This window comes from Apaloderma vittatum, unplaced genomic scaffold (genome assembly GCF_000703405.1).
Source record: "Apaloderma vittatum isolate BGI_N311 unplaced genomic scaffold, ASM70340v1 scaffold10720, whole genome shotgun sequence".
In the NCBI taxonomy this organism is placed as follows: Eukaryota; Metazoa; Chordata; class Aves; order Trogoniformes; family Trogonidae; genus Apaloderma; species Apaloderma vittatum.
In genome coordinates this window covers 70-23,274 of record NW_009696210.1, presented here as the reverse complement: position 1 = coordinate 23,274, position 23,205 = coordinate 70, and the positions used below count along the sequence as shown (strand labels likewise).

The window sequence follows — 23,205 nt, the reverse complement described above, 5'->3', positions numbered from 1 at the left end:
CCCTCCGCAAGCTTCTACACTCTGGACACACCATCATGACCCTTGATTTATTGCACTTCTGTAAAAACTACGAATCAAGAAGCTACGAGCCCGCAGGAAATCATCTTCCTCGCTAAACTCATCAAGACACTGTCTTGCACCTGCTTGAATCAAGAGCCAGACAAGGGAACTTGCTGTGATCTCTCCAGTGAGCAGAAGGCTGATGTCCAGAGATATCAGTTGTTCATGATGAAGCAGAACAAGCAAGTCTGGATCTTTGTAGCTAGCCCTGACACAATAATTAATATTAGAAATTGACTCTTCCCCAAGCAGCTGCATCAAGCACTTACCAATTTCACAGTTCTGTCCCGAGTAGCCCTCAGGGCAGGAACATTGGTATTTGTCAGGGCCAGTGTTGCTGCAGGTACCACCATTCAAACAGGGTGGGTGCGTTCCACAATAGTTCAGATCTGCAAGAGGCGAGGAGTGTTAAAGCCATGGTCGAAAAGCAACAGAAACATCCCCACGTGCACGCTTTGCTCCGTTATTCCAGAGCCTTTACAGAACGCATCCACGCACAAGAACGGGACAGGGACAAGTTAAGGACGTGTGCTAACAACACCAGAACAGCAGGGGAGACGGCACTCAGTAGGTGAAGGACAAGAACTCCCGCCACATTTCAGGAGGCTCACTCAGTGTCGCGTGCACTCTCTCCTTGCTAAATCTGCTGGTGTTAAAATTCAAGTGTTACACTTGGCTATCTGTAAGATTAGCATACCTTTGTCACAGAGCTGACCACCCCAGTTGGTTTCACAGAGGCACTGCCATGGTTCAATGCAAGTGCCATGGACACATCCTGGGTGTGGAATGCACTTATCGCAGTACTGGCCTTGCCATCCATACTGACACCTTCATTTAAAAAAAATTAAATAAAAAAAATCAGAACAGGGAAACAAATCCATTACAATTTCTCTGTGTAGATGTGAGCACAGAACTCCCAAGCTTGGAGAAAGACCGGGGTGGTGGAGCAGAAGGGGAGGACTAGGGGAGGGGAGAAGCTATTCAAGGTTTGTTTGATGGTTTCCTGTAAACAAACATTTTAGTAGTTTTGCCAAGGTCTCTGTAGCCGGCCTCCTGACAAAAGAATAACTGTTCTGAGAAAACCAGCATGAGGCCATTCAGCACAATAATACTCTTTTGGAGCCTCATACAAATGTGGTGGAGAGGGTGGGTGTACACTACAAATCAATCTCTGGATTTGACGGGGTGCTTTATAAATTGAAGGGGGGAGAACAAGTCAGGGGAAACAATAGTTATTCTGGGATCCTCATGAACACAAGGTTCCAGGCATTTCAGCCATGCCGGGTTTGCAGGAAGACAAACAAAACCATAAACCCCGACTCTGAGCCCTCGGCGAGGCAGCAGCGAAGCACTGGGAGCTCGCTGCTCCATCAGAAGTTAACCTTATTCCAAACTAGAAGACACACGGCAAATATAGACTGGGCCACAGTAAGAGATGAAAGAAAACACAGCACGCATCAGGTTTTTACACGTGTTCAAAGAAGATCAGCTGTCCGTGTACTTCAGAGTTTGATTTATGCTAACCTCTTCTCAGGGAATAACTAAAACCTATCCAATTTTGAGAAGCTTTAATTTCATGTCTGGAGAAGAATTTATTAGTATTTAAATTACTTATTGCCGCTATCAATGAACTACCTGAATTCTGTACTTAAAAGGAAGACAACTCTTTTAAAGTAAAACCCCCTTAAGGGAAAGTTCATTTTGGCTTTCATTTAGTTCTCATTAGCAGGGCAGACCAAGGATTCTTCAAATTAAAGTGGATCTTTAGATAGAAACAAGGAGACCAAGTTGAAAATGAAAAGTGAGGGTTTGTTGAAGTACTGTGTTTCATTAACAGGTCTTGAGAGTAATTGATCAGGAGCAATTACGCATTAAGCTGTCACTAAATTATGAAAACAAACCTCATCTATATAGAAGTCAGCTAAGCTTTCTATTTATAAAACCCCTCACCACTCTTCTACTGGCAATTTCTTCTCATGGGAAAGAGCTAGAAGGATCCACCCATTGGGTAATCACACACAGCTAGTGCTAAGCCTGACTTCCCTTCTAAAAATCTCAGGTGACAAACTGCATCCTAATTAACTTTTTTAATAGCTAATTCACTAGCAGCCTATTTAAAGTCAATGGGAAATTCTTATTAGTTTGTATGTTTAAAAGAAAAAAAAAAGCTAGGCTGACTTATGTCTTTGTGTGCAAAGAACATGAAAGAAAACCAGATCAGGCAAAACAACCTCTCTCAAGTAGGTCTTGGAAAAATCTTTCTGAATAGGGAATATAATAAGAATGTGCAAAGATCAAAATTTAGGAACATACCCTTTTTAATTTGTATTGCATTCAAAGCAGCTTGCCTGTGAGCTTGCACGCAAAACTAAAAGGACCTCACCTGCCAAAACAGGTATCTAAATTAAGAATTTTAGTACTTTCCGCACAAAGGGGTGTGTGTGTGTTTGTTTTCTTTAAAGCAAGTGTAAAGAGAAACAATTAAAAAAAAAAAAAGCCAAAAAAAAGCCATGAGCTTTAGTGTCCGAGATACGACTTTCTTCAAACATCAGCCTCAAAGTGTAACAAACAAAATTGGATAAGGCTACAGGCATTTAAGGGGGAACAAAAAGTTAGATATCAATTCCAGAAAAAGCTTCATGGTAAAAATTCTTGTTTAATAATATGTATGCAGCAGTTTCTCATGAGAAATTGAAAGTTAACTTTCCTTGTATAGTGATTCATGCGTAAATATGGTTTTGTTGGCTGGCCTGCATTAAAGAAAGTGACTTGCACCAAAAGGGAAAAGGATATTTTAAGAATGTTTGCAAGTTGTCTATTGTACCAGAACCCAGAGCAGTTTCTGCTGGGATGTTATTTTTAAACTCGGTTGCATTTGTAACATACAGGCTATATGACTCATCAAAACTTAAAAGAAAATAAAATCTTGGTTCTGTGTTCACTTTAAAGATATTGGTCTAACTTGGCAAGCAGAAGTTATCTGAAAGCACCAGAAGGACAGCATTGTTTCAAGACTATGCAAATCAAGTGTGGGAAAGTTGCACCTTAAGTAAATAAGAGCACTAGTGCATGTCTGGGCAGTGAGTGGGAGTTAAGAGACTTAGAAAGAGAAAGGAAAGAAAAAAAATCTGGAAACAAAGCCTGTTGTTCTGACTAGGAGACAGCAAGCCCTACAAGGCATGTTTATTCTGATGACAGAAGCACAAATCACTGGTAGCCTTGACTGATATGCTCCTGTCGCCATTTGGCCCCCCCGATACTTCTTACTACTTGCTAGGCTTTTTTTTCTTTTTTTTTTTTAATTAAAAAAAGATTTAGATTTGGTGCTCCGGGGGTTAACCAGCTTATATCTGTGATGCTAAACATTAAAATCACTGGACAGCCTACAGCTGTCCATCTTACAGCTTTGATTTTCACTTTGCCATGTCTCTTGGGGAGGACAAGAAGTTACTTCGTACCTTACTTTCAGAACATTCTGTGAGTATCTCTTGGCTTTAATTTTGTTTTTGAAGCATAGATTAAAGTGACAGAGAAAACGAATGAGCCACTGTGATTCTTAAGGCTGATTTCTTATATAATATAGTCTGTCAGATATCCCAGATTTAGTTCTTGTTTGAACTACAGCTTATCTGGAAATAAAAGCAGCGCACTTCGGGCAGAAGTTTTCAGCCATAGAGAATCCACCGGTATGTTTATTAGGCAGAAGAATTACTTTCTGTTCTTTCAGGCTTCCCAAAAGTTTTATTCCTGAATACCCAAAGCTTCACTTTTACCCCTTCCTACACAAGATCAATACCAACATTTTGTAACCTCAGAAGCCCTTGGCTCCCTATCGCATGTAAACAGATACGGCAAAGGGTTACGTGAAGCAACTTATAACCAGTTTGTTGATAAAGAATGTCTACATTTAATATGCATTAACCCTCCATTAGTAAGGGAGAAAACTTCCCTGTGCTGTAAATACATGCTGTATATTTTGAGGCATTCCAAATATTTAATTGTTGGGTTATGGATAAACTCTGCTTTTCATTGTCTTCTTGCCAGGACAGAACGGACTTCAAAGCACAGGAGCAAAATTCTCCATTCATCGGAGCCTACTGACAAGATTTCATCCCAGCTATTAACCTCTCAGCACTCAGAGCCTGGCTCACAATGGTAAAGGAACCAAGAGATTTAACTAATCCCATTCTAAAGAATGCTTGACTTTTGCCTACTGATGGAAGAAACCAGAAGGTGGGAGGGAGGAAGGCGAAAAACAGTGAAAAGGAGAAGAAGAGAGAAAAGCCACACTGTACTTCAAGCTTGTAGTTGAAAAAGCCTATTAATCAGGCTGTTGGGAAAAAAAAAAATACCCAGAAAACATTTGCACTATTTATGCAGGAACAATTAGTTAGTGCTCATTAGGCAGCATTCACACAATTTATCCCGTATCTCCCTCCCTTCCAGTGCCACCATTTCACAAACCAAAAGCTTCTTAAAATTATCAGTGCATTAAAAGCCTGCTCCCCCCCCTTATTCTGGGCAAGTCAGCATGAATAATGTGCCTTGGTCAAAAACATGACTCCAAAAAACCACCCTCCTTTCCCAGTCCTGTTGTGGTTAGAATCACTTGTTTAATTATTAGGGGAGTTGGAGGGGGAAAAGAAGGAGAGAAAGGAAGCATTTACCTGCACTCTCCTGGAATTGTGCAAGAACCATGCTTGGGGCTACATCCCTGACGACAAATAGCTGTTAAAACAAAAAAAGAAGAGTATCAGCATGCTGCCTGTTTCCTGCATCTTCACACTCGTGGGAATGTTTTAATCTCTAACCAGCATTGTAATCCTACTAAATCCAAGGTTTTAACAAGTCTCTCATATCAAGTCTACTGGAAGGAAAACCAAGGTAGGTGGTTCCCTGTGATAGGAAATGTATCAGCTAGCTTTGCAGGGAAGCGTTCCTAATGCTGTTCAAAGAGTTGTTTCTGTGCAAGAGAAACAGTCTCACCTCAGAGAGCTCACGCCACTTTGAGTGACTTCTTTTCTGCTTCCTTTCTGCCTTTTGCAGGTGAACTATCTGACTCTCCCTGGATGTGCATCTAATTCAAAGTAACTTTTAACTACTCTGGATTTAGTTTTGAGCCATCTCTCTGAATAGACAGGATATTAAGGTGAGCATCGATTCATATTGCAGGTAAACTCAGTCAGCAAGACTTGCCCATAGTCTGTTCCTACCCAGAGTCCCGCTTTCTCCTTCTGAAATTACCTAGGGAAGCTCCCATTCCCTAATAAACATGTTAAACATCACCTCAGATAGAACAAACAGCCTAGGACTTTCAAACACCAAAGCTTTCCACTTGCCAGGTCAGCTCTAAAACAAGTCTCTCCTTCCTGCTTGTCTTGAAGTTCTGCACCAAAGGGGAAATCCTTTTTGAAGTCAGCAGCAGAACTCCCATTGAAGTCAATGGGCTGGGTTTTCTTCCCAAGGGCAAAGATGTGGGTAATCAGAGAAAGAACACATCTGCTAAGTGCCCAGTACTTGTCAGACCTCTGCAAGATTTTAAAACAAGACAGAATCTAGTCTTCTCCTGCCCCTAGTTCACTGTTTAAGGCGTCAATTGCTGCCCCATCAGGCCCTTTGTCTGCACAAGCTGACCACTGAATTGCAATCTTGATATGATGGGTCAAATCCTATCCAAACCCACCGATCACTTGGGGGTCGAGTATTTGTCACAAACCTTTGTTGCATTCTGGTCCCATCCAGCCTTCCAAGCAGGTTTTGTTGCCGTTCTGGTCACAGGTATGGTGAGTGAAGAAGTCGTCTCTTGGTCGACAAAACTTGTTGCAGCCAAAGCCGTAGTAGTGTTCTGCACAAGTCACACGGATTTGATACTCAAAGTGGGCAACTCCTGCATTGTGTTTCAAAGTCTGCCACTGGCGGCTTGGGTTGATCATGCCAGAGTGGGATGCCTTCTCAATAATACGATCGGGATCTACAAGTCAGAAGAGATGTCAGAGTTAAAACTTCTTTTAGGTATCGTTACCTCCCACATCACAGCTTCACAGGCAAGATTCTCCAAAGCAGCCAGTTGGTTTTATTAATTTTCTGTATTACAGAGTAAGATAAGGCTGCCTTGGAGCTACAAACCATTAACTGAAACACACATGGGGCGTTATCAAACTGAACAAAGCTTGAAATCAAAGGGGACTGTTAGGTTGCTGCCAATCATTTAGCCTTTTTGCAGCGTAAGGGCATCCCATGAGAATCATACAGTTCATGATTAAAGAAAATGCAGCTGCTTTTACTTCTAGCTCCAATAGATAATGTGGTTTTCTAGGCTTCTCCATTCATGGTACTAGTTTTGCTTTTAACTGGAATATTTACAAAAACATCATACTACAATAGCCTAATAAAGCAATGTCTACAAACGGTACATCAGCACCACAAAAGGTTTGCAGCCTTCTGTAACTCTGGCGTAAACACTAAAATTTAGACAACATCAGCGATCTCACCAGGTTTTGGCTGAGAAATACCATGGAAGTTCTCTCTTCAGATGTTAGCTGACACTTACCAGAGTTCCAAGCAGAGAACTCCAATTACTGCACATAGATCCCCCTTCTCTCTATTGAGCATTTCAAAGTTTAGGCTTTGTATTTGATATACAGCAAAAGTCTTCTGGCTTTCAGAGCCCTGCAACTGTCTAAAGTATGGCTTGAAATAATAATATTTCACATTAGCTCGGAACATTGTATACATCTGTGGTATTTCACTTTGTAGCCCACGTCTTGTGACTTAAATGATCTGACACTGCCTTACGACCTGCTGCTAGCAAGCACTTGACTGCCGAGGGAAAGTTTATCATAAAACAGCCAAAATATCCCTGCAGACATAGTACAAACCTGAAAATAAGTACCAGGCTACACTGTTTTGTATATGGGAGCATAATCCAGCAACAGAAGAATTTTAGGTAGAAGGGCAGCTTGCCAATGATGTGTTAGAGAGCAGCGTGTGAAGCCCTGGCACATCTGAGTGCTAAGAACTAAAACACACTTATGCTCATCTTCTTCTTCCAACAATTACAAAAGAAAGTTTGAGGATTTTCACGAGGCAGAGTTGAAGGCTAATGAAGTTGCTACATAAAGCTTAAGGTGACACATGGGTAGTTTTTCCTCTAAAATACTTTTCAATGTATTGCTAAGGACCTTTGATCTGTATCTTTCAAAAAGAACTTCCAAACAGACTTCTCAAGCTCCAGGTACCCATTATCAATTCACCACTAGATCCTGCAGTTTTGAATAAAGTTAAGCCAAAGCACTTGTTTCACAACCACAGAGAGTGTCAGTGCACAGACACTGTAAGCATTTACCCATGTTGGGGGGTATGCTTGGCTTGAGAGCACAGCATTTCATTAAGTGTTTACAGTGTGAAATGAAGGGCAATGACTGCTTATTCACCTTCTGGTATTTCTAGTTCTATAGTATTTTCCATTTAAATCAGCCTTCATTATTCATTGGCATTAAGCCGCCCCCAACCCTACATCTACACATAAGACTTTCAAATGCATGCAGGCCTTTATTAATTTAAATCCCATTCACAAGCCCTGGAGATGCCTAAGGATTTTCCATACTGGTATATCCAGAGCAATATCATGTCCTGTACTGTGCAGGTGTAAGGCTCTTAGATCTCATCAACAAGATTACTGACTAATTCTAAGAGGTACTTAAGCAGATGCATATCTATTCGCCTTGAATGGGGCTAGTCAAGCGATTAGAGTTCCACTCATGCGTGCTGGAGATGGCTTTGCTGCACTTGCCAAGATTACACCCCGATCTACAGCACAGTTGGAAAGCAAGAGCATTCCCCCAAATACCAAGTCTGCGCATAAAGACAGCCTGTTTCTTGCGAGTAAAACAACCCTATCCTTTTCTCCTGCGACTGGCAGAAGAAAAGGGGAATGACGCTCAAATTTAGTTTTGCAAACCACCCCCCCTCCACGCACACTCGCTCTCGCTTTTCCGGTCTTTTCCTGTTCCCCATTGGGAACATACCACTGACAGCTATTTCAGTCCTTGGCACCAGAAGAACTGTCGCCTTGGAAAAGAGATCTTTCCTCTTGCCTCTGCTCTATCATTCTTCCCCTATCTGCCAGCTCATTAGGAAGCATGTCCTTGCTGTACATCTCTGACATCTCACTCCAGCCACCGGCTCTTTTGAACCCTTAAACCACAAGCTGAACTCAAATGGAAACATTCTTATTAGTCCACTGGACTTTATTTTTTCAAGGGCCCAGATGAAAACCAGCTGCAATTTCACTTTGGCTCGTGGCTAAAATGCCTTTCTTTTGATACACTTTATAAAGCTACCACCATACATTTAAATCCATGTAAGGTCTCGTAGACTCAAGAACCCTTTCCATTAGCCATCACCCACAGTTTTCACAATGAAGTATTGGCATGTTCCTTCTTGCACAAAAATTTCTCCGCCCTTCCCTACTCCCACCTGTCAGTATGCACTTACACAAGTGTGCTGACCCAGACTTCAGGGAAGGAGTTGCAACAACCCCTTCCATTCTTAGCCTGCACCGACAACGCTTTAAGTTTTATAGTAATGAATCCCAAAGCAGCAGACTGGTTAAGTAAGTAAAAAGCAGCAGTCAGCCAGGCTTGCGAGAAAACAATCTTCCTAACTCTCCTGACATCATCTGACTCAGAATCTCATGCTTTGATAGAAAGGTTAGAGTAAACACAAACCAATTAGAAACTGATGAAGTGGAAGAGAGAGGCTTTGCATACATCTTTAGCTTCCACTCTGCACTCCAGCATCAGAGATTTCTGGAAATTACAATTACTCATTCTCAGGAAGCGAACAACAACAAGAAAAGCCCAGGCTCCTCTAAGCAGTTCGGGTGGCCAAGGACACCACAGTTATTTTTGAAAGGCTTTGTTTCAGGCAACTTCCAGCTATGGCTTGGTTCATGTTGCGCTGAAGTCTCTTATGCCTGAGTGGAATTCACGTGCAACTGATACCAGTAATTTACAATAGCTCTTTGACATAGTTTGAGATGCAATGTCAGCCCCATTAGCTTTATGTATGAAGCGACAGTAGCAAGATGGCATCTAGACAAGAATCAGGGTAAGAAAACCATTTAAGTTGAATCTTGGCTCAAACAAAGCATGATTCTCATCAACTTCAACAGGGCCAGAATTTAACTGCAAGCCACTCTTGGAAGTGAGACAAGAGAGAGTGTGGTAAAGGGAACGTAGGAGGAGTGGAATGTAGAGGGGGGAAGGAAGCATCCACTCGAGGATCTCCTAACAACTGCATTGATCAGAGGATGCTAGAGCTATTGAAAAGTTACACAAAGCCTACTAAATCCACTCTTTTTTTGGTCCTTTTTTTTTTTTTTGAGAGAGAGAGCTCTTGCAGAGTCCTTGTAATTCAAGGGTAATTAGGTTAAAAGAAAATCTTGGACACCAAAAAAATATTCATCGCTTTATATGATGACAATTGTTTACTTCTAATGATTTCCTTAACTAGTTCTCCAAATTCTTCAGCTATGGGAGAGCTGACTGCAAGTAAAGCGATGGGGTACAAAGGAAAACCTTTGTGCAGTAGAGTGACTGAAGTGACCTACGGACAGATATGTGACAGCAAAGCTAGAGCAGTCAGGAATGCAAATCAGGAACATATGTAAGAACATGTCTGCACTTGGTAAAACGCACTGCTGAGAAATGAGGCAATTTTGTCTGAAGACAATTGTACTTCCAGAACATGAAAGTAAAGAAAGGGTTCATTGTGTAGCTTTGGAAATGCAGTTGTTTCATTAAAAAAGATGAGCTCTAATAATAGTAAAAGTGGCAGAGACCCAATCTGAAAAAACTCAGATCTCACTGTAAACAAGACCTTCATTTTGAATTCAGGCATCTTCCATTTTTAATAAAACTCTGCTCTTTTTTCTGCTCCTCCATAAAACTCACATAGTCAAGAGCCAAGAAGTCTCCCAGCCACTGCTGCATGGCTGTGCTGGCATAGGGCCTGAAATCACAGGTACTGCAACAGTGTTGGATATCTAAAGCAAACCGTGGCTATCGCTGACAGGTCACATAATTCATCTGCACAGGACAACTTGTTTTCTGGAAGTAAGAACTAATAGGACATCCCATGTATATTAAAAAAATAAAATAAATAGCCAATCTGTGCAGAAAGGTGCCCAGACTCCAAAGGCCATCCCCAAGCAGTGTGCTCTTCTGCAGAGTTAAAACATAAAACCGTAGTGCTACATGCATTTCTACACAGCTTTTCTTTTGCGAAGCACAAAGTCCATTCCGTTACTGTGTGACTGTCCCCCAGCATTCCAAAGTGGACTACAAGAGCTGCTAGAAGAGCTAGAAGAGCTGTGTAAGATGGGCCACGGTGCTGCTGCTTCCTTGACGAAGGAAGAGGCTTGTTGTGTCAACAAAAAGTTTATGAGTTCAGATTCTTACTTTCTCTTGTGGCTTTTACCACACATTATTAAAGCCTCAGATTGAAAATAAAGCTAATTTTGCCCACCTACTTCACTAAGAGCAATAAGCAGAATGGCTGCTATGCCGAGAGACTACACAGCTCTAGCCAACAGGAAAGACTTAGCAGAACATTTCTGAAATCAACCAAAGACATTCCAGGCAGAAGATTCCCATCCTTGATTTCCAGCCAGGTCTACCAGGTGGTGTCTGGTAAATGTTTTTCAGCCCCTGAATATAGATCCCTAGACATCCAACTCCCAAGGAAGAGCTGGTAGTCACTCCTGTTTCTCATCTACAGTCATTAGATGGGTATCTATGCTATGTCTTAGGGAGATTTTTTTTTTTTTAAAGCTGCATGTTCAGTTTTGAGAAGCGCATAGTTCAGAAAAGAGATCCCAAGTCAACAAGACTTAGGCTTCTGAATCACTCCTAATTAGAAAATTAAAAATTCACACAAAAAAACCCAGAAGAAACCCCTTGGCTTTTATGCTCCCTAAGGAGAAAGAAGGAATTAACAGCATCTATTTTTAGGCATCAAACTGTTGATGACTGGGTGAGTGAGCTACTAACGCTCTACAGGCAATGAGAGGGAGACAGGCTACTGCAAAGCCTGGAATAGTTACTCCAAATTGTCTGGGGAAGAGCTTTTCCCTCTCCTCATGCTCTGTTTCACAGTAAGCTGGTTAGATTATCAAAGGCCTTTCAATGGACAGGAAATCGAGGTGTTCAAACTAAGTAAACCAGGAGAATGAATACTTACTAGTAGAGTTATCATTGTAGTCCCACGCCTCAACAAGCAGTGTGTAGGATCTCTGCAAAAGAGAAATGAGAGTTATTCTGTGTCACACACAACTGTAAGGAAAAAACCAACCCACACCACAACCAACAAACCAACAACGAATACAACAGTTTTAATTAAAAGGAAAAATCCTGGTCTCTGCCCTAAAACAGAATACTTGAAAACATAAATAGGTAATAGATTATACTTGAGACAAACATGATCTTCTTGAAACCCCATAAGCTACCTTATCCAGTCTGACTTAGAAGACCTTTCACCTTGGATAGCTCATCTTTGTCATCATTAATGCATCTTATGTACTTAACCAGGAAGTACAGCCTTTGACACTGTGCTGTAGCCACAATAAAGTATGTGTGGAAGAATTGCCCATGGAAGACAGAAAACACCGGGCTAGCGTGGCAGCCTCAAAATCCCCCCCCAAAACCAACCCCCCACACTCAAAAACAGCTTCAAAAGAATTTTCGGTTACAGAAAAGTAGTCTTGATGTCCCTTCCCCCAACGACCCTGAAAGCAAGAAGTGTTGCTAAGATTACTGTGCTCTGCCTTGACAGCGCAATCTCTCGGGACTTTGCTTTTCAGCACCCCCTTTGAAAGCTTTGTCTGCATGAGGGCCATCGAAGCTCCCACAAGTATCAGGTAACTGAGGGAAGAACTGATGGCTGTGGGCAGGGGGTGGGGTGAGAGAGAAGCTTTGTAAAACAAAGGCTAAGATCAGACTATTTGGAAGAGCAGGGAAAGGGAAGACGCGCTGTGCACCCCCATCCACCCCAGTCAGGGTTGCAGACGCACTGATCTGCCAATGAGCTCGCTAGCACTCCAATAATAATAATCATAAGCATAAACTAACTGAAGCCACTGCACAGGTTGGAAAGATGCCAGCTATTGCATCTAAGCCACCTTTATCTTCACTCCTAATTTGAGAACAAGAGCCATTAAAACATCTTCTCCTCCCCCAGCTCTACACTGAGATATTATTATCCAGGCTGTATCATTCAAAATCACCATTCAGACAGCCATAGCCAAACTCATAGAATAACTCCAAACCAAAAAAACTGATGAAAAGTAAGAAAAAAAATATGACTTGAAAAGTAAAAGCCTTATAATAACAACAGCTATAAATGAGGTGATAAATGTAACACCTTTCTGGTGAGCAGGACAACAGAAGAACAAACAAAAACTGTCCATTAAGGTTTTTGAATATTTGCCACAGAAGCTGTGTATTGTAGGGCTTATTTCTTCTTAACTGTGTCTGCAGTCATACTCTGCTCATTTGTGGTCTGCAGCATTGAAGAACTTTTTTTGTAACAGACAGCAAAGTGCAGTTCTGAGAGTAAGCTGCTACAAGGTACAAGTGTAAGGCAGACCTCAAATCCCTTGAGAGGAGGAAAAAAAAAGAAAAAAAAAGTTGAGGCAGACTGCTTTCTCACGACTGTACACAGCATGCAGCCTCTGAATGAAAACCTAGTTTGTGATGGACACCGGCTCGCAATATAGCCTAAATATGTTTCATATTCAAAGCAGACTAGGATTCCATTTCATTCACTGATAACTGTGGGAAAATGCTTCCAAAAGTAAGCAAAGCTGGGCAAGCAGAGACACGCACCCAAACTTCTATGCAGTGGCTCTATTGGCCCAAACAATTTTTGGTTAGTATTTCATGAAAGTCATTATTTGTTAGTATTCTAGATCAATTCTATCAATGTGAAATAAACTCTGAAAGTAACACAAACCGCAATGTGATCCTTCAACACTGTTTAAAGCAGATTTAAGAAGTTCTCACTCAAGGCAGAGGTAAAAAGCCAAACCAAAACAACAAACAAACCAAACCAGAAGAGAACTCCTGAGCTATATTACAGATCTAGATTGCACTATCTTGGGTGCTTCCTCACTGGTTTAATTACCAACATGGTGAAGCACAAGCGTAACATGTTACTGCAAGCTTGAAAAAAATATTATGATAGAGACAATGAATGATGGCAACTAGCACTACTTCCAATAAAGTTAAGGATGTTTTCCTTTCGGCCTTGCATAATTGTTTTGGAAGATATTTTGTCTAAACTCATAGCAACAGTTCCCGGTTGGTTCTCAGGACTGTTTACCAACACACCTAGCCCTTAAGGAAAGGAAAGGCTGAATCCTAACTTTAAGTGTTACTGTTGCCAGATACTGGTGTGACCACTTTCCAACACCACACAGGAGTTTGTTTAAAGAGAGGAGATTGTTTCTGCTTAACTGGATGGAAACAAAATGCAGGGGGAATAGATCTATCCCAGGAATTCCCTTGTTTCTGTGCGGCCCCTCTCACCTCGTCTGACTATTTTAAATGAAGAATCACTGTCCTGAAAAGGGATGATACAAAGAATGGCAGTTTAATCTCTTGGCCCTGTCCCTCTCAGCACGACACAAAGAAAGGACAAGACTTTGTGGGGCACTTCTAAACAAGAAGGCACACAGACACCCACAGCCCCACAACAACAGTAGCAAGCCCCCCCTCAAGAGTCCAACTATTCTGCCAATTCCTTTCATCCTCCCCTCAAAAAAAAAAAAGAAAAGAAAAAGCAGTTCTGTGCAAAGACCACACTGTTGAGAATTTTTTTAAAGCGCACATCATCCCCACTCTATAGATCAACAATTCAGATATCTCAGGAATGACTACTTACAGTATGGAGGTTTAAGTTTTCCCATGCCCATAGGTGACCTCTGCCCATCTCTGAATAAATATATATATATCCAGACACAAGAATTCTACATCATGCACCTTATTCCATCAAAGCAATGTCCCAGGCAACAAGGCAGCAGTGAACTTTCCAGAGTCACACCCAATTAGCCACTGTAAACCTGAGCCCAACCAGAAGGCAGGGATTCTGGCTTGAAACGAAAGGCAGCTTGAAAGGAACAGCAAGCAGACACACTCTGCAGAACATCCACAGTCCGATCAGCCCAGAGGACCGAAAAGCATCATGGTCAAAATTAAGCAAAACTCCTAGGAGCTAGGCAATGAGAGGGTGGAAGTGGTTTGGTTCATACTCCAGAAAAACAAAGAAAGCACCCATGTGCCAGGGCTATTCTCTTCAATGACAAGATAGCACAATTTAGTCTTGATATATTGATAGAATAACTCAAGAAAGACTGTAAAGATCCAGAAATCCATCAGAAACTGTCCCTTTTAAGGATCTAAAAGGGCAATGCAACCTCTTTTCTGGTTATTTAAATGAAACACTAGCAGGTCTAGGTAAACAGAAGGTGTTTAAAGCTCTCTGCTTGATTACCTTCTTCCCTCCTTCATCCAAACATCCACCCAAAAGAGGTGTTTTTATACTTTGGCTTCTAAAGGCATCCTGCGAGTTGGTGGGAGAGAGCAAGATTAAAACATGAGGCTCATTAGCAAAAGGACTGCCTCCTTTTTGAAAGAGGTTGCAACTAGTCGAACTTCTTTCCCTCCTATCCTGTGGTTAAACCATGCAAGAGCTTTGCTGAGCATGTGAAACCATGACTAGACAAATACAGTGGGAAGTTTGCATTCTGAATCCTGCGCCTGCTCCTCCTCTGCCAGACAAGGAGAGCAGGTTAAGCCCAGCAACGTTCTCCTCACACTCTGCCAGCCATGCACAGCTGTGAAGAAGATCTGTGTGAGAACAGTGCTTGCACCCTGCCTGTGTCCCAGGGAAGAAGGCTAGGAGACTGGCACGCTGTCACAGCCGGACACCCAAAACTGCCAAGAGCTCCAGTCACCTCTCCTCCCTTCAGCTGGAAGGGAGTGCAATAAGAAATAGGGAAACCGAGGTATATTTCAGAGTGCTCAAGGGCCAGGGAGGAGAGCATCTCTGAGCAGAGTTAAGCCTAGTCACAAAACCACTTTCTCTACAGCAGCAGGACTCTCACCTGAGTATCCTTGTTGCCACAGACAACTCACGATGACACTATACCCATGTGGCACAAGGTCAGCCATTCAACTGTGACAACAGAGTATTCCTTCAAAGGAGTTAAAGACAACTGGATCCTCATCCAGGAGAAGGAGGGAAATAACCTAAGCTTCTTAACCCTTTGTCAAATGCGCCATCATTGAGAAGCTCTCCTTTGGGCCAGCCAAAGTAAGGATAAGGAAATAGCCTATAAAGCTGTTAACTCTCTCAACCTTGTGTATATAAACAAAGTCTAAGCTGCAACAATCTCACGCCTCAGAGCCACGGCGAGAGCTAGGCTGAAGCCCACAGCAGGCAGCCCAGCCAAGAGCCTCGTCAGAATATGCCCACATGAAAACGGAGCACTGTTCCTTCCGTGTTCATTTTCAGTAGTTCCTTCATTGCAGTTAGTGCCAGTAAACACTTCGTTGCCACATAAAGAATACATGAAAACAAATTTAACTATATTAACAGCTTCCAGGAGAGACTTTTCCCCCCTCATTCTGCCTTGGTGCAAGCCAAGCCAGTAACTGAAGTCAAGACCTTCTCTGCAATACAACTGCCACCCTCCTGCCAAATGATGAAGGACACAAAAGTACCGCTATCCAAACTATGCATACGCTTAAGCATCCAGTAAACCAGGCTGATCTCTGATCTGGCAAGCCTGCTGGAATAATGAGTATCCTGTGAATACATAATGTGCTGAAGTTGCCATTGTGTGAAGTAAGTCCATGGTTTGTCTGGGAGCCGAGCAATGCTGAGTCTACTGCTGCTTCCTGTTGCTTGTCCTGTATTAGCATTATTTTTGGATAGGCCCCATTATGTTCTGTAATCCTCACTGCAGTCAGTATGGCCACACTATTGTTCTTGGTTAATATTAGCAGTCAATGCCTCTGTCTGGGTGGCCGGACTACAATGTATTCCAATCATAAAACTAGCATGCATTAACGGAACAATGCACTGGGGTAGCGGGGGGAGACTTGGGGTCCTCCCTCTTCCCCTCCTTTAAAAAAGAAAAAAGAAAAAAAAAGTATAGCATCTTTTTACCCCCTTTCTTTTTAAACTAATGATTTTAAGTGATCTCAGCCATCAGGGTGCTTCATACAACAACAGCATTTAAATCAGCACCTTATCTACTTGCAGAGTTATTTTCTCACGGAGCCCCACTTGTCAAAGACTAGCAGCCAGGCCAAAATGTCAATGGCTGCTTTCAACCTTCCCCAACAAGCAGATTACTTGCTCTTATCAGTCCCCCTACCTGTTTAAAGCATCCCACAGATAATTAAATGCACCAGTTACAAAAGGGTGGCAAGGTTAATAGAGAGAATACCTAGTAGCCAGCCAAGCAAAACAGTCAGGTTCACATAGAGCAAGCCTGAACAAGAAGCCTTTCTACTGATTTACCTAAGTGCATAAGAACTGGGTTGAGCTGGTAAGGGACTCTGCATGTCTGTCGATTTACAAACCACTTTAACCATTTCTATCCACATTTTCTGAATACTATGAGAATAACAAGTGTAATTCATGCTGCGCAACAGTGACCACAGAACCATGAGCTCCACAGACTAACAAGAAATGAATACAACAGCTTCTAGTTTTGACATCTTCCCCTGCGATAAGGCATACAGGTTACCAGCTAAAATTATTACAACTGTGTCAACTAACATATAAAACTTCTATCCATCAGTGGAAATGCAAAACCAAGTTCAGTTTGAAACTTCAAAATCAATCCCGTTGTATTATCTACACAGAAATACTTCTAAGAACCACAGCTTAAGGTTCTTGACTGTACTGCAGGGCATCAGACTTAAGAGCTGAAGCTGGAATAAATGCCGTGTGTGAGTGATGTGCTCTTGTATAGCACATCATCTCACTTCATTAGCTGAGGCCCAATTTTACCAGCTTCAGAATTAATTTAGCTCTATTCCAGCCTTCCATCCACAACAAAGCGGTAGGTTTCTTTGAGTTAAGCATAAAGCATCAGTTTTAAGCAATTCATTTTCCGATATGCAGACTTCCAGCTGCATAAACAAGCTGACGGTGCTGGATGCATGTAGTCTGAGAAAGTTTAGGACTAAGTTTCAATGCCAGACCCAATCCAGCTGCCACTGAAGTTAAACTGGAGCAGGCCTTTATCATAACAAGAACAAAAATTCTGAGAGCAAGCAGGATGAGGATTTATTTTTAGACACATTATGGTAATACAGTCAAATGGATTTACCAGGAAGATGAAGTTCTGAACTGGCTGAAACATAAATAACTCTTAAGAACATGTAAGAAGTCCAAAACCTCTGAATGAATGCAACACTTCTCTGCAGTCCTGGGAAGAAAACAGCCTTGTGGATGCTAATTATGCTTCAGATGTCACTTAATCCTCTCAGCTCCATTTTGGATAGTAATCCTAGGCAAAACATTGCACTTTGAGTGCTGAAAATTTATTCTTTATTCATTAGTCAACAACAAATAACGCAGTGAGGATTTGATTCAACATGCATTTTGTTATTATAAAAATGTCTTCTGATCTGCCCATGCTCTAAAATGACATCTCGGGCATACTGTAAGAAAAGCTTGAATAATATCTAGCATTTGCATCTGTAAGTTTTCAAGATGTCAACTGTATTAGGGGAAAAAACAAAATTAAAAAAACAAGCTTTAGTTTTATGACTGTGACCTATTAGGGGGTTTGCTTGTTTGTTTCTTTGTTTAAAAAAAAATAAAAAGCAAGAAAGCAGTTGAATAAAGTGCTATTTTTCTCTTAGATTCATAAGGCTGCTACTTTAATATCAACTGTAGATTAGTGTTTTGGAAACCCCTTTGGTCAAGACAGGTGGAAAAAGTTCATGAAGCTTAAAAAATACTAACTCATTATCTCTTTCTAGCCAGAAAAAGCAATGCCTACCCAGAAAACATATTTTGCGTGTTCAGGAACCAGTAGCAGTGAGATTTGTCATTAAAAAGGGGAAAGGCTGACATTTTTATTTTCCCTTTAGAATAAGGTTGAAAGAAGATGTTCAACACTTTTTAATTGTATTTTATGCGGAAGTCTTTTAGATGCTGGAGATTTTTTTTTCCACCTCAGTAGTTTCCTGGGGTGTTGGTGCAATTGGCCCCAACATTAAATAATTAAAAGGATCATAATTTCAGGATAAACAAGCCATTTGAAACTGGAGCTGTGCATACCAAAGGAATTGCCATGTTTGACCTCCTTCTTACAGTCTCTCCAACCCCCCAGAAGATCTTTCTTTACATAAAAGACAAGTTCAGTGCTTAGTTAACTCATGCACAGCTTCCTTAAGGTATAGCACACACCACACTTTGGATTCTTTGAGAACAGCAAGAGATTTGATTTATGTCAGAGAAGAACATGTGCCTACCATGAAACAAAGCTTGTTCAGACAGACTTTGACAAGTGGAACATGGAAATTCTTTTGTTCCATCGTTTTCTACGTAGCTTCATTAGCCAAATTTGTCTGTCGAGAAAGTCACCGATGTCTCCAAATGAATGCAAGAAGCAAGCCTATGTGAAATTTTTTCTCATTTTTTTTTTTTTAAATCATCATCACTATTGTTTCAATTTACTGAAGACTTGCTAGCTACTGCAGGGGCAGCTCTCTGATGCACTCCAGTTCCTTTATGCTGGTCTGCTGCCCTGTTTCCTAGCAACCTACTCAAACCTCCCATCACTTAAGTTAATTTATGGCCCACCATATCCACACCCATTACTCACAGGGGTACATATCAAAACTGACAAGAGCAAACCACATAAGTTATTAATAAGACTCTGACACTTCAAATCTATGTTACAACTACAAGCCAATTCTAACAATACATTTAGAGCACACCATTCCCTTTTCTTCCTCTCCTGCATGATGAATAAACCCCTCTAATGCAATATAACCGTTTTTCACAAATGGCATAAGGGGGCAGCTTGACATGCTAAGTTGGGTTTTTGTTATTTGTTGTTTCCCCCACCAATTTTTTTTTGAAGTAGTCAAGGCAACAAGACTCCATGTTACTGACTCAAGTTGGAACATCCAAGTAAAGCCTCCCTCAGACAGTAGAGCCCAGACAACACATATTCAGAGACAAGAATGAATTTTCAAGTGCAATATGATTAACATTTCAGTCTAGCTCCTATTACTTTTACTGTAATTTTCAGTTGGATGTATTCAAAGACAACTGTCATGATTAGCCACATTAGTAAACGCAACGCTAGTCTCAAACTGAATACTGAAGGCAACAGTATTCACCCATCTACAGAAAATTTTTTGAAGTTCTGAAATTTCAGCATCAGATTTAACTACGTTAAAGCTTTCAAAATGGCTAAAATGATTTGTGTACATGATTTTAGTGCAAATAAGAGTTTTGCCACATTAGATATTCTTTTGTTCAAATGCCATTCGAAAGTCACAATGGCTAGCATAAAAGCTGTGTCCTGTGGAAGTTAAAGCTGGGAAGCGTGCTTGATAATTGCCAACAGACTTCATCACAACCTCAAAAAGTGCATTTCTGCATGGGAATACGCAAGACTTTCTTCCAAAAAAAATCCAGTTTTCGGAACCAGAGCGTCTGAAGTTGTTGAGTTTTACACACTTCAAAAGCTGCACTGGAATTGTGCTGCTGCTGCTCTAAGATTCCAGTGCTCAATTAGATTCAACAGGACAATAGAGGCATTTCTTTTACTAAGATGCAGGCAAGCTTAAGAAACTTCTCCCAGGGTCATCCCTCCCCAGCCCACCCTCTACACACAGATTTCCCTTCTCAACCCTATAGAGGGGTTGTTAGAAGGAACATATTCAGTTCCCACATGATTTATATATATAAATATGTATCTTCAGAGTCAAGACACTCAAATTACTGGGAGCAGGGTAGGAGGCTAGTTTAAAAAAAAAAAAATCCTTGATGAACCCGACTTTTCTGAAAAAAGTCAAAATTTGCAACACAAGCACTGCAGAGACTGGCAGAGCTTCAAATACCTCAGATTTTTACAAAGCCCTTTATCCCTTTGATGGCATATTTGATAACAGTTTTATCTCATTTCATGTTAGAAAAAAAGAGACAGAAAAGAGAAAGAAAGAAAGAAAAGACTTGTACTTCCAACAGAGAATACTTTTGTTAACTCTGCTATTGTACTTTGTAATACTATCTCCTTAAAAATGCAGGTTGGATTTCACTCTTGTGCCTCTCCAGCCCTCAATACTCCTGAAGTCACAACTGACAGAGAAGGCAGGTAGGAGGCAGCACAGGACATTTCAAGAACACATGGCTGCCTGTAGCACTTGGCTGTAGGTCTACAAAGTGGGTGTCTACACTACAACTGGAGAAGGCGTACTTTTGGGGCAGGCTTTCCCCCCTCAAAAAAAAAAGCCGAGGTCCTCCCTGCAACTAGTCCTTATCTGACTGGGGAGGGAGCATGCTTCCACCTCACCAGCAGCAATAGTGACAGAGGATAGGAAACAAGATTCACCCCTCCCCTGGCGTGCACGGAAGAGCCCTCCTCCCCATTGCAAAAATGACCTTAGGCATCTAGGTTAGGATGACTGGATTCCCAAAACTGCTGAGCATCAACATACCCCAAGGCAGTCGGTGGGAAAGTGTCTGCTCAGCGCCTTTGGAGAACGGGAGGGGGGAGAAAAACAGTTTTGTTTCCTAGGTGATTTTTATATTTAAAGTTTTAGGAACATAAATTTGGGAGTTTTCAGCTTCCATACCATGGTATCCCAGAGAGCCACCTCAAACAGAGAAACTGTTGCGTGTGCATAAGAGCCCCCCCTCAAATCAGTCATCCTCAGTTTTTTGCTTGCCTGCACTGCTGGGCACAAAATTGCACCTCTTGCCATCCAAGGCCACAGCAGTCTTCTATGTGCAGAAACCCTGCATCTATGTGCAAACCCTGCATCTGCAGGGCTGCCCTGGGTGATGGTCATTTTGGAAAGACAGTCCTCAATTTCTGTGTAGAGTTGACCATATCAAAACTTCAACCCTCTCAAGCACCCCAAAAGGAAAAAGCAGCACTGAACGCTTAAGAGAGTGTTTACAGGACTGACAAGAAAGCAGCTAACGAAGGGGTCACCCATCCTCCATCTCGCTGCTCTACAAGGCTGACCAGTATTTGCTAGAGTGGACAACGCTGGGAAAGTGCCTGGCAGAGAGCCCCACCTCCCTGAGTCATTGAGTTTTGAGGGAAGCCAGAATCTGCGAACCACAGAGGCAAGCGGCCAGGAAAAGGTGTGCTGTGGGGAGGGGTGGGTGAAATGGACCAAGAAGTAAGGTCAGGCTTTCCTTAGTCTTTAGTTTCTGGAGTCCTCAAGTACCCCAGAAACCTAGCAAGCTTCCCGGGGAAGCTGGCACCTAGTCCACCGAGAGCAGGAAGAGCAGCTCCCATCAACATCAAGCAGTGCAGCAACCTTTCCCCTTGGGAGAATCAGGAAGCCTTCCCAAACGTGCTCCAGGGAAGAAGGCCAGCTATGACACACACTTTTCACACGGGATCCCTCTACAGCCCCTAACCCACTGCTCTTTTGGCTCAAGCCCAAGACTTCACTGGTTAGGGAAAAAAATAAAAAAAATATAAAAAAATGAACTTCTGACCTTCTAAGTCTCAAGAGACTTATTCACGCTGTAAAGTGCGGAGATACTGGGTTTGCTTCCCTGACCCATTTAGATCCCCCTCACTGCACATCTGACTTTCAAATTTAACAGGCTGTGCATTGTGAGCCCCAGGGAACAAAAACAAAAACACCACCACATTTTACTCAATTCTGTGCTGCGGATTCCCGACACTCTTGCCAAGATGCTTGCTCCCTCCCCAGCCCCGCTCCCTCTCTCCCTTTCGCGAGAAGTTAGAGCTCAGCTTGCTATGGGTATCTCAAACAGCACCGTCCAAAGGAAGCAGAGCCAGAGCAGGCCACACACTCACCGGCCAGGCGAAGCTGAAAGGGATAACAATCCGGTTCTTTTCATTATTCCGGTTGTACTTTAAATTGAAGGTATTTCCTCCAATGACAGGCGTGGATTTGGATCCAAAGCTGCAAGGACCGCCAGCAGTGACCCGCGATTGATACTCCTTCAGGCAAACTTTAAAATAGGTATCACACTCGTCTCTGGTGCATTTTCTATCTCCTGGATTTCGGGTGCCATCGCAGCAATTTCCATTTTGCAGTTCACCATTCACATTTTGCATGGATAAGATCTCCAACTCGAACTGTCCCGACGCTAAAGTCACCTGTTAATCCCAAAAAAGAACCGAAGGAGAAAACAAAACAAAACAAAAACAAACAAAAAAACAAGAAACAGAGAGTTACCTCACTTTTCTCCCCAAATGCAATGTTCTACATCTCTGCAGACAGGAGGGAGTAATTTTAAGTATGCTTTCAAGAAATACACACATAATATTAAAAAAAAAAAGCAACCACTCCAAGCTTTTCCCTATCAGACATAAAGGCTCATAAATCATCCCAATCAAACGCTACCACTAATGCTAAAAAGAAGCGTTAAGTGCCAAGTCAAAAAAACCCCACAACTCTGTGCACGAGGAAATCTTCTAAATGGTCAGGAAATAAAACTAAACCAAACCAAGAGTGCACATGCAAGGGCAAACCCAACAAAACGATGTAGCTAAAGCACCCTGGAAAGGCAACTGCTCTGCCTTCTCCGAGGTGCAGCTGAGATGGGGGAAACAGCCTCCCCGCACAAGGCTGCCCAGCTGAGAGTCAGACCTTGCTCATTAGTCACTTCAGGAGTCCTGCAATTAGTCCTCTTTGGGGTTTTATTAACTTTTTTTTAACAAAAACTAAAAAAAAAAGGGGGAAAAAAAAGTGATTTCGGAAAAAAAGCATCTTGCAGTAACTTCACTTTTTATTCCCATGGAAGTAAGTCTTGCTACAAGGAGGGCTTCTGCGTTTGCTGTCTCCGCAGAAAAGTCAGCGGCAGTAACTGCTGCGGCTGGAGCAGCTTTGC

General features: G+C 42.0%; 1 protein-coding gene across 1 annotated transcript in view; it reads right to left on the bottom strand.

Moving 5' to 3' along the window:
- JAG1 (jagged 1) overlaps positions 1 to 22,471 on the bottom strand; it is a gene marked incomplete at its 5' end in the record, with an annotated part of 34,254 nt that extends 11,783 nt beyond the window's left edge. Inside the window, 6 exons of the mRNA XM_009873962.1 lie at positions 330 to 449; positions 758 to 888; positions 4,728 to 4,788; positions 5,777 to 6,031; positions 11,305 to 11,356; positions 22,166 to 22,471. Coding sequence (XP_009872264.1) covers positions 330 to 449; positions 758 to 888; positions 4,728 to 4,788; positions 5,777 to 6,031; positions 11,305 to 11,356; positions 22,166 to 22,471 — 925 coding nt within the window. The remainder of the gene's footprint in view (positions 1 to 329; positions 450 to 757; positions 889 to 4,727; positions 4,789 to 5,776; positions 6,032 to 11,304; positions 11,357 to 22,165) is intronic.
- Between the last annotated feature and the right edge of the window lie 734 nt (positions 22,472 to 23,205).